We start from the raw sequence: 18,017 nt of genomic DNA, 5'->3' as shown, positions 1-18,017 counted from the left end.
ATGACAAATCACGGCTTGAACTATCTTGCTTTGCATGTAATGAGTCTCATATATTAGTTTCACCTTTTAAGTTGTATTATTGAAATAAATGAACTTTTGCACAATATTCTAATTTTTCGAGTTTCACCTGTATATATAATTCCTAACTCTGGTGTTGTCAGATTTCATCCTGCCTCTTCTTTCCAGACCTTCTTAAATCTTTTTAGGAACTCCATAATTGATTCCATACTGCTCTGCTTACAAGCAACTACTGTAGCTAGTGACTGTTAATTTCTGCAATTAACTCCTTCCACATCTGTTTCTGTCCTACGGCAATTCTCCACTCATAGTCCACAGTCAGTCCAAATGGCTCATGAAGCATGGTGGTCCAATCCCAACCTGATTCCATATCATATCCCAAAATTCCATCGATGATTATCCTCATGCCCTGTTGTGAACATTGTTGCCCCTGCATTGCTCTTTTCAAGTAGTTAATGGCAGCAGTGGGGTTTTCCGAGGATCAGGACAACCCTTTATAAGTCCATTAACGTCATTCATTACCATTGGCTTTATCACCACATCACATCCCACAATGATGGAAGGGTAAGCTTGGATGGCTCCCTCGTCTTCAGCGTCTTTTCTGGACCTCAAATAATACTTACTGAGTTCTTCTGAATTATCCTGCTCCTGCTGACTCACCTCTCCTGTTGAATCTTCTGACTCCTCACTTGCTGCGTCCCTCTCCTGTACTGTCTGCTCTTTTACCATTGATGTCTGTCCTCCTGATTTCATTGCCTTGCTTACTACTTTGCCTTTTTTATTTTCCTCCTTCTTGGTCCTGGGTGTCAGAGCAGTCACAGTTTGCTGCATCTGGTCTAATGTCCTTCCCAATGTAACTTTTGTTTCTTTCCACTCTTTATTCATTTCATGCATTGATACACTTGAACCTGACTCTTCTTCTGAAGAACCTTCCCCATCACCACCGATCACTGCCAAACAGCCTCCTTCATCGGTGGGAGACTCTTGGGGCAGAATGTAATGCATGTCTCCTCCTATTATGTGACAACAAATAATCCTCATCCTTAGGGAGCTGAGGATACAGCTGAGTATAATCAGGAAGCGCAGTGTCAGGCGACAAGTGCCATAAATAGCGTTGGCACTATATAAATCCTGTATAATAATAATAATTAGTCTGTTTAGTTACTGGGGCAGAAGGGATTGGTTTCCGGCATTTATATCCTGGGGCATACTTCAACCAATTCAATGCTCCCCCTCTCATATATAGGGAAAGGCAGTTTTGTCCCCTAAATATATCCCCTTTATCATATCCATGTGAATATCATCATCATTGTCCCCATCTCTGGGAAAAGGACTGGCACTCCCCATGGTTGAACTCCACCCCACCAGGCTGTCCACCCATTGGACAACATAAAAATCCAAACTGACACTCAGGCAACATACTCTTTACATGTTTCATTAGCTGGTAGTTGGGATTTTTCTAGAGCTGATCCATCTTCCTTAGTAAATTTCTTTAACAGGTTTTCTTCCTCTGAATACTTTACACGGTGGCTCCGGAGGGTCTGGGTACTTCCCCTTACCTTGGGAGTTTCCCATCATCACTGCAAAGCAAAGATGCGATATTACAGTGAAGGAAATAAGTATTTGATCCCCTGCTGATTTTTAATGTTTGCCCACTCACAAAGAAATGATCAGTCTAAAAATCGAATGTTCGGTGTATTGTAACACTGAGGGACAGAATTTCAACAACAAATTCAGCAGAAATGCGTCTAACAAATGATGACTGATTTGAATGTTCATGAGGGAAATAAGTATTTGATCCCCTTCACAAAATATGACTTACTACTTGGTGGCAAATCCCTTGTTGGCAATCACAGAGGTCAGACGTTTCCTGTAGTTGGCCACCAGGTTCGCACACATGTCAGGAGGGATTTTGGCTACTCCTCTTGGCAGATCCTCTCCAAGTCATTAAGGTTTGGTGGCTGACATTTGGCAACTCAAAATTCCAGCTCCCTCCACAGATTTTCAATCGGATGAAGGTGTGGATACTGGCTAGGCCACTCCAGGACCTTAATGTGCTTCTTCTTGAGCCGCTCCTTTGTTGCCTTGGCCGTGTGTTTTGGGTCATTGTCATGCTGGAACACCCATCCATGACCCATTTTCAATGCCTTGGCTGAGGGAAGAAGGTTCTCACCCAAGATTTGATGGTACATTGCCCCATCCATCGTCCCTTTGATGCGGTGCAGTTGTCCTGTCCCCTTAGCAGAAAAACACCCCCAAAGCAGAATGTTTCCACCACGTTTCACAGTTGGGATGGTGTTCTTGGGGTCATAGGCAGCATTCCTTCTCCTCCAAACATGGCGAGTTGAGTTGATGCCAAAGAGCTGGATTTTGGCCTCATCTGACCACAACACTTTCCACCAGTCCTCCTCTGCATCATTCAGATGTTCAGCGGTAAACTTCAGCCGGGCCTGGACATGTGCTTTCTTGAGCAGAGGGACCGTGCGGGCACTGCAGGATTTCAGTCCTTGTCGGCGTAGTGTGTTACCAATTGTTTTCTTGGTGACTGTGGTCCCAGCTGCCTGGAGATCATTGACAAGATCCTCACGTGTAGTTCTGGGATGATTCCTCACTGTTCTCATAATCACTGACACTCCACGAGGTGAGATCTTGCATGGTGTACCCAACCTGGGGAGACTGACACTTGTTTTGTGTTTCTTCCATTTGCAAATGATTGCACCAAATGTTGTCACCTTCTCACCAAGCTGCTTGGCCATAGTTTTGTAGCCCAGTCCAGCCTTGTGTAGGTCTACAGTCTTGTCCCTGACATCCTTGGACAGCTCTTTGGTCTTTGCCATGGTGGAGAGTTTGGAATCTGATGGTTTGATTGCTCCTGTGGACAGGTGTCTTTTATACAGGTAACACAATGAGATTAGCAGCACTCCCTTTAAGAGACTGCTTCTAATCTCAGCTTGTTACCTGTATGAGAGACACCTGGGAGCCAGAAATCCTGCTGAATGATAGGGGATCAAATCCTTCTTTCCCTCATGAACATGCAGATCAGTCATCATTTGTTAGACATGCATTTCTTTTGAATTTTTTGTTGCTATTCTGTCTCTCAGTGTTACATCGAACATTCCATTGTTAGACCGATCATTTCTGTGTGAGGGGCGAACATTCAACATCAGCCGGGGAGCAAATACGCATTTCCTTCACTGTATGTGAGCTGGCCTATGTGTTTCTCTCCCAGTGATGAGTCTTTGTGCCGGGTGAAGCTGGACTGAACTCACGTAGAGCTCCGACAAATTTTTTCTCAACTGCACAAGTGCTTCAAGGCTGAAAATCACCTGGACAGGTACACCCCTATTGTGACTCCTTCAGACTGTCACCATGCTTTCACCTATCCCAGGTCAATGGAGAAATCTCCTCGCTGAGTAGATGGGGCGTCTCACAGTCCTACAGAGACTTAGAATACATCTACTGAACAGTTTCTCTAGTTACAAGCGTACATAATCACTGAACACACTGCTCTGTATGATTGTATGGAGGACACACACACATTTCTTATACATCAACCTAGGTTCTGTTTAACCCCGCGAGCTCCCAAAGCTCCAGCGGACAATTGCTCGTGCTACCGCAGCACAGAGGCTTGGTGGAGATAGGGGGCAATCAGGGCAAAGGAAGACAAAAAATGCTCACTTACCTCCGATGGCCGATCCTATCCCACTTCTGACACCACTTCTGTCAGGAACATCAATTTATGCCGGCCTCCTCCTCCTCCAAACATCCAGTTCAAAGTACTTTGGGAATAATACAAGTCAGACATCTAGATGTGTGATGCAAAATGTGACTTCTTTATTATTCATCAAGCTTTAAGTAATAAATGATAACGCGGCATATTTCAGGCGGTTTCCATAAAGCACCAATCAGAATACAGAATAGAGATTTCAGTAAACTACTCCACGGCACGTCATAATAAAAATACAACAGGATAGTGACTTCTGTGATTTCTATAAACAAGAAATGTGTGCATAGATACCAGCATTCACATCCCACGGGAACATCTTGTATGTACAACAAACCAGTTAGTAGGCACAAAGCAAAAGTGAGTGAACTATTAACCCTTTCATATAGTAGGTGGAGCGAATTACTATGATACTTAGCGCCATCTAAAGGCCAGATAGGTTTTTTTTGCTTTAAATCAATGGTTGGTTTAATCCTGAGGTTTTTTTTAATTTATGTCCTTCAATGTCTACTGTACTCATAAATGTAGGAGTGTGATCTCTGTTATTTGTATGACACCATCCCTGACATAGTACACTAATAATATGTTGGGGGAGAGAGACAAGCATGTGTCCAGCCGTGACACCAAAATGCCTCAATTAGGAAAAACAGTTCCATAGCACATTATGGCCACTAGATGGAGCCAATGATCATAGGAAATCACTGTATGGAAAGACCAACATGTGACGTATCTATTGGGCCAATCCCTTTTACAAACCACACATAATATCGCCCTTCAAAGTGAGAACAAAAACAGTTTCCACAAAATCAAAGAGTAGAAATATTTTCCGGTGGATCCCCTCTACCCAGACCCCATATGTAGACATAGAACAACAAGCTGTGTTCCCTCTCATGCCGCACTCCTCCAACCACCCAAACCCACACAGAAGCCAAGGGAAATAATGAGAGGAAAGTTCCCCCCTAGTTTGGGGCGGAGTTCTCCTTCCCTCCTGTTGGGGGATGGGAGAAGGATGGACTGAAGACAGAGAGACGCTTCGGGGTCACCACTGTTCTGTAGAGCCTTGAAATGAAGGACATCAACTTCAGAAGTTCTTGTTGTCTGTGTAAAGTTCCCCGATAACCAGATCTGGGCTCTCCCGGCTTGTAGCTCTGTAACCCGCTATATCATTATCAGGAAACGCAACTCCGACACCCAAGAAGGGCTGAAGTTGTGTCCTTCATTTCCAGGATCTACTGACCACTCTGCACCCCGACATTTACTGCACTTCATCCATGTCTTTGGGGGCCTCTCATCTCCTTATCAACTGTTTCTTCCATGATGAAGATCAGCCATGGAGTATATCTGAGGTGTATATCAGGGTGTGCTTTTTCCCCACATGAGAGCTGGGATGTCCAGCAACATTCATCTAGAAGACATTTCCCGCACTCAAGGCACTAATACACCTCCAGGGTTGTGTGGGACCCCTGATGTACAGGAAGACAAGACTTCAGTGAGGAACATTTCCCTCACTCAGGACAGGAAAGTGGCTTCTCCCCTGTGTGACATCTCTGATGTCTGGAAAGATGGGACTTCCGTGAAAAACATTTCCCACACTCAGGACAGGAATACGGCTTCTCACCTGTGTGACATCTCTGATGTCTGGAAAGATGGGACTTCCGTGAAAAACATTTCCTGCACTCAGGACAGGAATACGGCTTCTCTCCCGTATGAGATCTCTGATGTGTGTGAAGATGGGACTTTGCTGAAAAACATTTCTCACACTCAGGACAGGAATACGGCTTCTCCCCCGTATGATATCTCTGATGTGTGTGAAGATGGGACTTCAATGAAAAACATTTCCCACACTCAGGACAGGAATACAGCTTCTCCCCCGTATGAGATCTCTGATGTGTGTAAAGATGGGACTTAGCTGAAAAACATTTCCCACACTCAGGACAGGAATATGGCTTTTCCCCCGTATGAGATCTCTGATGTGTGTTCAGATGGGACTTCACTAAAAAACATTTCCCACACTCAGGACAGGAATACGACTTCTCCCCCGTATGAGATCTCTGATGTGCGTTAAGACTGGTCTTAAATGAAAAACATTTCCCGCACTCAGGACAGGAATACGGCTTCTCCCCTGTGTGAGATCTCTGATGCTTGGAAAGACTGGACTTCTGTGAAAAACATTTCCCACACTCAGAACAGGAATATGGCTTCTCCCCCGTGTGAGATCTCTGATGTGTCTGAAGATAGGACTTGTCTGAAAAACATTTCCCACATTCAGAACAGGAATATGGCTTCTCCCCCGTGTGAGATCTCTGATGTGTCTGAAGATAGGACTTGTCTGAAAAACATTTTCTGCACTCAGAACAGGTATACAGCTTTTCCCCCATGTGAGATCTCTGATGTTTGTATAGATGGGACTTGTCTGAAAAACATTTCCCACACTCAGGACAGGAATATGGCTTCTCCCCTGTGTGAGATCTCTGGTGTGTGTAAAGATTGTACTTCCTTGAAAAACACTTCCCACACTCAGGACAGGAATATGGCTTCTCCCCCGTGTGAGATCTCTGATGTCTGTAAAGCTGGGACTTCACTGAAAAACATTTTCCACACTCAGGACAGGAATATTGCTTATCCCCTGTGTGAGATCTCTGATGTATGTGAAGATTGGACTTTTCTGAAAAACATTTTGCACATTCAGGACAGGAATATGGCTTTTCCCCCGTGTGAGATCTCTGATGTCTATAAAAATTGGACATATGTGAAAAACAGTTTCCACACTCAGGACAGGAATACGGCTTCTGCCCCATGTGAGATCTTTTATGCACATTAAGACCATGTTTAGAACGGAAACCCTTCCCGCACTCAGTACAGGATAAGTTCTTCCCTGTTGGAAGGCCGGCCCGGTCCCGCACAGTCTGAGGTTCCTCAGGATACGAGGAATCCGATGGTCCATCTACACTGGGTGGTGCCGGATGGACATTGGAGGGAGCCGGGTTTTCTCCTCGACTATACTGTGTGATGTCCTCATCTTCTACTTTCCAGTCTGGAGACAAAGTGAGACAATCCTCGGAGGTTTTCCTCATCTCCCGACCATGGACTAAAATACAAAGACAAAGAGGATTACTAGACAGGAGCTCATTGGTTCCCCCAAACCAGGACTCCGCCCACATCAGGCAGCTTGGGCTCTGAGGAGCTTACAATTCCACCCTCAAGGGAACTAGGAAATGGCTCCTCTGATCTCCTACCAGGTCATTTCTTTATTCATGGACCTTAGTCAGAGAGTGAGGAAACAACCAGAACTGTCTTTTATAGGAGGGACAGTGATGAGGGGATTATAGGACGAGGGTCCCCACCCCCTCTATCACTCATTGCCATCTTCTCCATGTTTTCCTATGTTAATATATAACAGTGGGTAGATAGAGAGCAGAAGTCAGGAGTATGTAATGTATAAAATGGAGTATAGAGTGCAGGGGTCAGGAGTATGTAATGTAATCGTGCTGGAGCGATTGTGGCCTAAAACCAAATCCCACCAAGCATTCACCCAATATAAACCTGCTTTTCTAACATACACTTCCTCCCTTCAAACTGCCAAACAAGCCTACTTTGTCACTCTCATTAATACCTTCTCTTCGAGTCCTCATCGGCTCTTCTCTACCTTTAACTCTCTACTTTCTCCACCCCCATCGCCACCCAGCGCCTCATTCACTGCCCACGAGATTGCACTCCACTTCCGAAACAAGATTGATGCAATTCATAGGGACATTGCCACTACACAGACATCCATCCCACTTAGTATCCCTCACACCATACCTCCCTCAACACTGTCCTCCTTTGACCCCGCTATACTGAAGAGGTCACTAAGGTTTTATCAGAAGCCGAACTCACCACCTGCCCCCTGGATCCTGTCCCCTCACAACTCCTTTGGTCCCCCTCCTCTTCCATCCTATGCTCCCTCACTCACATCTTCAATCTTTCCCTCTCTACTGGTGCCTTCCCCTCCCCTCTAAAGCATGCACACATCACTTCCATACTTAACAAGCCCTCCCTGGACCCCACCAACCTGAACAACTTAAGTCCCAACTCCCTGCTGCCATTTACCTCTAAACTCCTAGAACGCTTAGTCTACAATCGTCTGAGCTCCCACCTCACCGACAACAACCTTCTTCACCCTTTACAGTCTGGCTTTCACTCACTACACTCCACTGACACCACCCTACTAAAACTCACTAATGATCTACTAACTGCAAAAACCAATGGCCACTACTCCGTACTCATCCCAACCAATGGCCACTACTCCATACTCATCCCAACCAACGGCCACTACTCCATACTCATCCCAACCAACGGCCATTACTCCATACTCATCCCAACCAATGGCCATTACTCCATACTCATCCCAACCAATGGCCACTACTCCATACTAATCCCAACCAACGGCCACTACTCCATACTCATCCCAACCAATGGCCACTACTCCGTACTCATCCCAACCAACGGCCACTACTCCGTACTCCTCCCAACCAACGGCCACTACTCCATACTCATCCCAACCAATGGTCACTACTCCATACTAATCCCAACCAATGGCCACTACTCCGTACTCATCCCAACCAATGGCCACTACTCCGTACTCATCCCAACCAATGGCCACTACTCCATACTCATCCCAACCAATGGCCACTACTCCATACTCATCCCAACCAATGGCCACTACTCCATACTCATCCCAACCAATGGCCACTACTCCATACTCATCCCAACCAATGGCCACTACTCCATACTCTTACTACTTGACCTCTCTGCGGCTTTTGACACAGTTGACCATCCCCTCCTCCTCAAAAAACTCCACTCTTTTGGCCTAAGCAACTCCACTCTCTCCTGGTTCTCTTCCTACCTATCCCAATGCTCCTTCAGTGTTACCTATAATGCTGCCACCTCCCCCTCCCTCCCCCTCTCTGTTGGGGTCCCTCAAGGTTCTGTCCTTGGACCCCTTCTCTTCTCCATCTACACCTCCTCCCTTGGTCACTTGAAAAACTTCCATGGCTTCAACTACCATCTCTATGCTGATGACATGCAAATCTATCTTTCTACACCTCACCCCTTCAGTCTCCTCCTCACCTCACCCCTTCAGTCTCCTCCTCACCTCACCCCTTCAGTCTCCTTTCGCATTACTAACCTACTAAGTGACATATCGGCTTGGATGTCACTCCACTTCTTCAAACTCAATCTTTCCAAAACGGACTTTTCCCCCCAGCCCGTGCCCCCTACCCTGACTTCACCATAAATATCACTAACACCATCCTAACCTCGGAAACCACTAAGCAACTTATTCACTCCCTTGTCATATCTCGCCTCGACTACTGTAACTCCCTCCTCACTGGCCGATCTCATCGCAGGCTATCCCCCTCCAGTCTATCAAGAATGCTGCTGCCAGACTCATCCACCTCACTAACCGTTCTGTATCTGCCACCCCTCTCTGCCAATCCCTCCACTGGCCTCCATTCAGTATCCTCCACCCCTCTCTGCCAATCCCTCCACTGGCCTCCATTCAGTGCCCTCCACCCCTCTCTGCCAATCCCTCCACTGGCCTCCATTCAGTGTCCTCCACCCCTCTCTGCCAATCCCTCCACTGGCCTCCATTCAGTGTCCTCCACCCCTCTCTGCCAATCCCTCCACTGGCCTCCATTCAGTGTCCTCCACCCCTCTCTGCCAATCCCTCCACTGGCCTCCACTCAGTGTCCTCCACCCCTCTCTGCCAATCCCTCCACCGGCCTCCACTCAGTGTCCTCCACCCCTCTCTGCCAATCCCTCCACTGGCTTCCATTCAGTGTCCCCCACCCCTCTCTGCCAATCCCTCCACTGGCCTCCACTCAGTGTTCTCCACCCCTCTCTGCCAATCCCTCCACTGACCTCCACTCAGTGTTCTCCACCCCTCTCTGCCAATCCCTCCACTGGCTCCCAGTTGCCAAACGGAAAAAATTCAAAACTCTGACAATGACATATAAAGCCATCCACAACACTGCCCAAATTTTAATAACCGATCTTATCTCTAGATATCACCCAAACTGTACTCTCCGCTCCTCGCAAGACCTCCTACTCTCTAGCTCCCTTGTCTCCTCCTCCCATGCTCATCTCCAGGACTTCACCAGGGCGTCACCCATCCTCTGGAACTCCCTACCCCAATCTATCAAATTATCACCTGCCTTTTGGCGTTCACTGAAAACCTTTCTCTTCAGGGAAGCCTATCCCGTCCTCTGCTAATTCTGGAATCCTCTACTCTTCCAACCACTCCATCCCCCACAGTTACCACCTACTGTACCATTCACTCCTCCCTCCTAGATTGTAAGCTCGAAGGAGCAGGGCCCTCAAATCCCTCTTGTATTGAACTGTATTGTTGCTGTATTGTCTCCCACTATAATGTAAAACGCTGACCAAACCATTGGCGCTATATAAATCCTGTATTATAATAATAATGTATACAGTGTAAGGGCCAGGACTCATAATATTGTTATTCAGTAATTAAAGGTCCTTAAAGGGTTGCTTGCCTCCCATCTCCTGAGACTGCACTCAGTGACAGTGACTCAGTGGGTCTGAGACACTACAGACATATCCCTCCACCCGGCACAGCCAGCAGATAACAGAGAAGGTCCCCTGGAGGAGTCAGGCACAAGGCAGGAGACCCCAGTCACATGTCCTGGGTGCCTACATTATGCAATGCTTATAGGAAAAATCAACATTTTGCTGCCAGCTGAACCCCAGAACCTCCATAAATCCAGTCTAGAGACATAAATTGTGTCTGCAGCACAGAGAAAGAAGATTATCCGAGAGAAATCCAGGAATACAGGACGGGGAACACAGCTCAGGAAAGTGACCAGGGGAGTACAGGCTGATATCACCCAGTCCCCGCCCTACTCTGGACCAATCAGTGAGCAGTATGGGTGGAGGAATGGATTTAGTGTTCAGGACCCACCTGTGCTGATCTCTGTAGGAGTGTCCTCCTCTATAAATGTCCCCGTTATTCCATCCTCCTCCATAGACTGCTGATCATCCCTCACATACGCCTCTTCTTCTTCTGCTTTCACCTCAAATTCTATATCGATTGGATCTCCACTCTAAATCAAGGAAATGAGAGAAAATATCATCTGTAAAATAAAAACTCACATAAAAATGTACACATCTTCTCTATAAGTCCATGTTCTAGATGCTCCATCCCACCAACCTTGCAATGGTGAGGGATGGTGTGACCTTCCTGTGTGGAATCCCGGGAATACAGAGGACGGGGACATCTCTCTGGTGGGTTCCTGGTATTAGGTGGCTCCATCATATCCTTGTGTCCTTCTGAAAACTCCTCCATCACTCCATACTCCTCATCCTCCTCTTTATACTCTTCCTTAACATCAATATTATCATCCCCGAGGATTCCACTCTGAAAGATATAATAAAACATTCATTGTAACAAACATGCTGTGTATAAATCACAACTACCAATAATTGTCATCATCTACCTGATGGTGGTGAGGGATGGTGTGACCTTCCTGTGTGGAATCCCGGGAATACAGAGGACGGGGACATCTCTCTGGTGGGTTCCCATGACTGGATCCATCTGTAGGAAACACACACACTGACTGAATCCATTGTTTCTATGTGTTTATCAGATGATGGGGGATCTAGGTGGATCCTCCGTACTGCTCTCTCCTTTACAATAAAGTCTCCTCTTACCCGGTGATGTGAGGGGCGGCTGATTGTCCATCATGACGTCCTTGTAGAGATCCTTGTGTCCTTCTAAATACTCCCACTCCTCCATGGAGAAATAGACAGTGACACCCTGACACCTTATAGGAACCTGACACACACAATGATACAGTCACCATCCAGACACATCCCTTGTCTGTTACTGGAGAATGTCCCAGAATTCCCGGCACCGCTCACCTCTCCTGTCAGCAGCTCAGTGATCTCTCTGGTGACTTCTAGAATCTTCTTCTTCTTTCTCTCTTCTATCAGGGAGGGAGGTGGAGGCAATGTGATGTCATATGATCTCCAGACTTCACAGGAGGAAAACTCTACATCTGAACACAAATAGTCACATCAAATGATATTCCCAGAATCCTCCTCACCTCTCCATTCAGGTCTCCATTTTATTAAAGCCCCACTTCAGGCTGAGGTATAATTCCCCCCCACAGGACCCCCACACTACGCAGGGTATAGGCTTGTTGCAGCATTCTGATGTCATTACATACAACGCAGGACCAACAGTCCCACTTTACATGTGAGGATACCAAGGGACCCCACATCCTAAGAGCATCAGAAAAAAGCCAGATGGAGGGACAATGGGGGAGGAGCTGTGAGGTCAGTGTGATGTCATAGGATTCTCTGACTCTGGATGGAGGGACATTGGGAGGAGGAGCTGTGAGGTCAGTGTGATGTCATAGGATTCTCTGATTCTGGGTGGAGGGACATTGGGGGGAGGAGCTGTGAGGTCAGTGTGATGTCATAAGATTCTCTGACTCTGGATGGAGGTACATTGGGAGGAGGAGCTGTGAGGTCAGTGTGATGTCATAGGATTCTCTGACTCTGGATGGAGGGACATTGGGAGGAGGAGCTGTGAGGTCAGTGTGATGTCATAGGATTCTCCATTCCCCGCCACTTATAAAAGTGGTATAATTCATTAGTATAGACTGATGAGGTGAGAAGGTGACACAGCTCCACAATGAGCGGAATGTTCTGCCCCTGAAGGGGTTAATCTGGGTTCCCACACTATATATGTGTGTATCATCATCTGCTGGAGATAAAAGATGTCACAGTGACTATGGAAGACGGACATGACTATGGAGGAAGAGGACGAATGTGACTATGGAGGAAGAGGACGGACATGATGGGGGGTTACTGGGTGTAAATAGGAAATAACATCTTATTACCTCCTCTGCTGCCACTTCCAGCAACGTCTCCTCTCTGCTTCCTCCCAACTCAGCTCTCACCCGGAACTTCCTGCCTGTACCTGACATCACTTCCTGCCTGCACCTGACATCACTTCCTGTCTGTCTTCCATAGAGACTTCCTGTGTGGGTACAAGTGAGATCCCCACCTTGAGGAGCTCAGAGGAACTGCAGCCCCGAGAAGCGTCTGGTAGTGTGACCCCGGCCTTGTGCTGGGTGTGTATGGACTGTAGATCCTTGTGTAGGGGAGGAAATGACTCCTATCTGTGACTGCTGTAACCTGCTGACTGGCATCTCCTGTGAAATCTGACACTTGCACTGGATACACACAAGGCAGTCAGGGATTTCAGCCCCTCCCTTCTCCTCTCAGACTGTAATACAGAGAGAGCCAATCAGAAGAGGTATTAAAGGAGCCAATGACAGGGACTTTCTCAAGCAGGAGGTGCAGCTGCAAAGCATTGTGGGATATGCAGTCCTGAACAGAAATGGCCTGATAGGCTGATATGAGGGATGGAACTACAGAGACCAGCATGCTTAGTGAGAGCAGAGTGAAGGACTCCATCTTGTTTTTCCTGAGGGGAGGCAGTCTGCATGTGGCAGGAGACAGTCTGGACCTGGCAGAGAAGTGCTCAGGGTCAGTTCACTCCATGTTTAGGTATCTGCATCAGTCAGGGAACATCCAACCTGAGAGATGTGGCCTACAGTACAGTGCCTACACCGACAGTGTGAAGGGCTCATCGTGAGGTGACCACAGGAGCCGGTCATTTCCAGGACCATGGTTTGGGCCTTAGTCCCAGGATCTGGTGAGAGGGATTTTGCCCCCTGGCAGATGACAGGAACACGGCACACAGAGACATGACACTTCTCCCATACTCACCAGGCACTGGGTTGTGTAGATGGTCCTGCTATACAGACACAGTGTTTGCTTTGCTATACAAATCCTGCCACGGGATTACAATGATACTTTACCATAGGAGTGTAAGTGCACCAATGAAAGTGTCTCGCTGAAGACCCCAACATTCATCCTGTTACCAAGAGACTGAAGTTACTGGTGCCATACGGGCATGCGCATGCGTATTCAGGCCTCTATATTGCATGGTGTGTGAGGGAATACCTCTACCTTGGAAAGTAGCTATGAAGCATCAGTTGGGCGCAGTGTTTGGCTATTGGGCTTGTGGTGTCGGGGGTTAGAAGGGAGAAGTCTGACACCACAGAGAGTCATCCTTCTGCTCTCCTCCAGGCACACCTAGGATCGGCACAGGGGGTGATGCCAGTTAGAGGGGTGGGAGATTAGTGAACATTCTCTCCTGGATCTCCCCTTCTTTCATTGAACATTTACTCCTGGATTTCCACTTCCCATGGTGAACATTCACTCCTGGATTTCTCCCTCCCGGAGTGAGCATTCGCTCATGGATCTCCCCTTCCTTTAGTGAATGTTCACTCCTGGATCCCCCTTCCTTCAGTGAACATTGACTGGTGGATATCAGAGAATAGGGAGACATTAGAGGTCCATCAGCTTCATCAGATGACAGGAGAGACATTAGAGGTCTATCAGCTACATTTGAGAACAGGGGAGACATCAGAGGTCCATCAGCTTTATCAGAGGGCAGGGGAGTCATCAGAGGTCCATCAGCTTCAGCAGAGGATAGGCAGACATCAGAGGTCCATCAGCCTCATTGGAGACAGGGGAGACATCAGAGGTCCATTAGCTTGATCAGAGGACAGAGGAGAAATCAAAGGTCTATCAGCTTCATCAGAGGACAGAGGAGACATCAGAGGTCCATCAGCTTCATCGTAGGACAAGGGAGACATCAGAGTTCCATCAGCTTTATTGGAGGACAGGGGAGTCATCAGAGGTCCATCAACTCCATCAGAGGACAGAGGAGACATCAGAGGTCCGTCAGCTTCATCGTAGGACAAGGAAGACATTAGAGGTCCATCAGCTTTATTGGATGACAGAGGAGTCATCAGAGGCTGTCACAGATCCCACCCACATGCACACGCCCACAGTGACTAGCTAACCGAGGCGTGCACGTCTGGCCATGACTTGGTGTAAAGAGGGAATGAGGGGGACTTATTTTGTCACAGCCCGCACTACCTCTCCTCTCATATTAGGACCCATGCAGTTTATGTTGTCTATATGGAGGAGGTGTAGGGTTAGATTCATCCTAGGCTCAAGTGTTCCCCCTGGACCAACATCATTTTTAATCCAAGTCTCCCAGATAGTCTGGCCATTGGTCGAGTCCCTCCTTGGGCTGAGGTTAATCTATTCCAATTGCAACATTTGGTCAATCCCATAATTCACAACCTTAAATCCTTCCCTGACATTCAAAAAGCTGCTCGCATTCCACCCCATCAGTATTTTATCTACAGATACAACACATTTTTGCCCCCAAAGCCTCTTCTCTGACTCTTGAACAACCTACCCCTTTAGAGCATATCTGCATCCAAGGCCCACACCACCGGGACATCATTTCCGCTACGTATACATTGCTTGTAGATGTCGCCCTTTTTCTATTGGTTCTCCCCTTTATATGTGTAAATGGTCCCGTTTCCTTCAATGTGATATTGGGTTGGATCAATGGAGTAGGATTTGGGAGGCCTCTTCTAAATCTTCTGTGTGTGTAATGTGTACAGAAAATCCTTCTAAGACCCCCATGTTTTGGTATCGGACCCCTGAGGTTCTCCATGATAGTAACCCGAATGTTTCTTCTGTTTGCTGGTGTTGTGGGACGGAAACTGACACTCTTTTCCACATTTTTTGGGATTGCCGGTCCATTGCACCCTTTTGGAGGAGGTCCTTACTCCATTGTGGTTACTTTTCCTGGCTCCTGTCCCTTTTGAGCCCATTTACTTTCTGTTGGGTCTACCTTTTCGGGTCTCTCTAAATGTGCGAGGAAACTTTCCACCTACATGAGGGCAGCCAGGAGAACCATTCCCATGCATTGGCTGTCTTCTATGTCCCCCATGTTACCGGCACTGATGAAGGTCAGAGCAGAAATGAGAAAGTTGGAGTACCTACCTGCTTTACACCCTGCTACTGTCCCTGCGCTGGAGGCAGTTCAGGACCCACGGGACACCTATGACACCGATCTGTCTGCTCCGATCGTTTGTGATTGATGGCCATGTCACTGTTTTGTATTGACATTGTATGTTCTTATGTACCTCTCATCGATGAGCTGCTTTATCAGCCTTCTCTCCCTCTCTGCTTTTATTTTACATTTATCTTTGTGGCTGCTTGTTGTAATGTGTGACATAGAGAGGGAAATGGGTGCTAATAGGCTGCAGGAGATCCGCTGAGACATAGAGAGGGAAATGGGTGCTAATAGGCTGCAGGAGATCTGCCGAGACATAGAGAGGGAAATGGGTGCTAATAGGCTGCAGGAGATCCGCTGAGACATATAGATGGAAGTGGGTGCTAATAGGCTGCAGGAGGTCCGCTGAAATATAGAGAGGGAAATGGGTGCTAATAGGCTGCAGGAGATCAGCTGAGACATAGAGAGGGAAATGGGTGCTAATATGCTGCAGGAGATCAGCTGAGACATAGAGAGGGAAATGGGTGCTAATAGGCTGCAGGAGATCTGCTGAGACGTAGAGAGGGAAATGGGTGCTAATAGGCTGCAGGAGATCCGCTGAGACATAGAAAGGGAAATGGGTGCTAATAGGCTGCAGGAGATCAGCTGATACATAGAGAGGGAAATGGGTGCTAATAGGCTGCAGGAGATCAGCTGAGACATAGAAAGGGAAATGGGAGCTAATAGGCTGCATGAGATCAGCTGAGACATAGAGAGGGAAATGGTAGCTAATAGGCTGCAGGAGATCCGCTGAGACATAGAGAGGGAAATGAGAGCTAATAGGCTGCAGAAGATGATGTCATTATGAGTGGATTGATATATATTTTTGCATTGTCCCCCCAGAAGGATCAGGTTTGGCGGGATCGCTCTCATTAGCTATACATTTGTATTTTGTGTTCTGTGTTTGTAAGACTTTTCTATATGTAATAAGAGATGTTTGTTGAACAGTTGGTTACATAAGAGTTACATTTATTTCTTCTTCCTTTATTCAGTAATGTTTCATCTCCCGTAGTATCCCTGTAAGGTACATATTATACAGGAAGGGGGATTATGGGATGGATCTCGGGGCTGCAGTTCCTCTGAACTCCACAAGGTGCTGATCTCACCTATACACACACAGGAAGTCTCTATGGAATGCAGACAGGAAGTGATGTCAGGTGCAGACAGGAAGTGATGTCAGGTACAGACAGGAAATGATGTCAGGTAAAGACAGGAAGTTTCAGATGAGAGGTGAGGCGGGAAGAAGTATAGAGGAGACGTTGGTGGAAGTGGCAGCAGAGGAGGTAATAAGATGTTATTTCCTATTTACAACAAATGTATATAAATCTGAGGCTCTTTTAGGAATGTTTGTGGCTTTAAAAAAATGAAAGGGGCTTTATAGCAACTTAAATGTGTAATATGTGTAACATTGTTCTGTTTATCTTCTCCTCCCCTCCCCCACCTGTCTCCAGCACCGCACCCGGGGACTAGCAGGGAGGGGAGAGACCTTGCAGTGTAATGAGTACAGATTGGCTGCTCCTCAGGAAAGGGGAGTGTCCGGCTTATCCTTTCTCCCTTTCACTCCCAGAGCCATTTTTTTCATTTTTTGCACATTTAAAAAATCATTTTATCCTGAAGATGACACAAAACCCCCAAAATATAGATTTTCTGCAAGTAGAGACTTTAGAGAATAAAATAGCGGCAGTTCTAATTTTTTATATCACAAAATTTTATCACAAAGTCTAGGAAATGCCAAATTTCATTAAAAAATACACTTAAGCTGATTTCAGGGCACAAAAAGCAATAAATGACCCATTTATGTGTAAACATATAAAAGCCGAGGTTGCAGCGAGTAAATAGATATCTAACATGTCAAACCTTAAGTTGTGTGTGCTGAAATGGTGACAACCTTTAGTCCCCGGTATTATCTATAGGGGACACATTTATAGCCCCTTCTAGGTCATCAGTATAGAGTACGGAGGAGGTCTGCTCCTAGAATTATCCTCTCATTCTGGTGTGACCGGCGATATGTAACGTGTATCACAATCAATGTTATCACGTGTAGGCGCTCCAGCGTGTGCTCTTACGTTTGGGTGTGCAAATATGTGGGGATGGGGCTTCAAATTTTTTAAGAGGAGGAGTTATGTACTTGGGTGTAACTTTAATTCTTTACATTTAAAAAAAACATTTTTACTTAAGGGGACCCAATGTCTCCCCTGTACTCCATTGGATGTAATGTAGAGCACATCGCACCGCATTACATTCTTTACCGGCCTTGATTGTCAGGAAATCTGTCAT

At 46.7% G+C, this 18,017-nt stretch overlaps 1 protein-coding gene across 1 annotated transcript; it reads right to left on the bottom strand.

The window, feature by feature from the left end:
* Positions 1 to 1,497: 1,497 nt before the first annotated feature.
* Positions 1,498 to 18,017, bottom strand: LOC149462472 (uncharacterized). The gene is made up of 4 exons (XM_089676824.1): positions 17,990 to 18,017; positions 11,239 to 11,336; positions 10,895 to 11,159; positions 1,498 to 1,598 (listed from the first exon to the last, which is right to left on the bottom strand). The coding sequence occupies exons 1-4, from the start codon at positions 18,015 to 18,017 to the stop codon at positions 1,498 to 1,500; spliced, it is 492 nt and encodes a 163-aa protein (XP_089532950.1).

This window comes from Staurois parvus, unplaced genomic scaffold (genome assembly GCF_062004578.1).
Source record: "Staurois parvus isolate SC_StPar_1 unplaced genomic scaffold, SC_StPar_1.0 ptg000174l, whole genome shotgun sequence".
NCBI lineage: Eukaryota > Metazoa > Chordata > Amphibia > Anura > Ranidae > Staurois > Staurois parvus.
The sequence above is the reverse complement of the archived record's forward strand: the minus strand, read 5'-3'. Positions and strand labels throughout refer to the sequence as shown.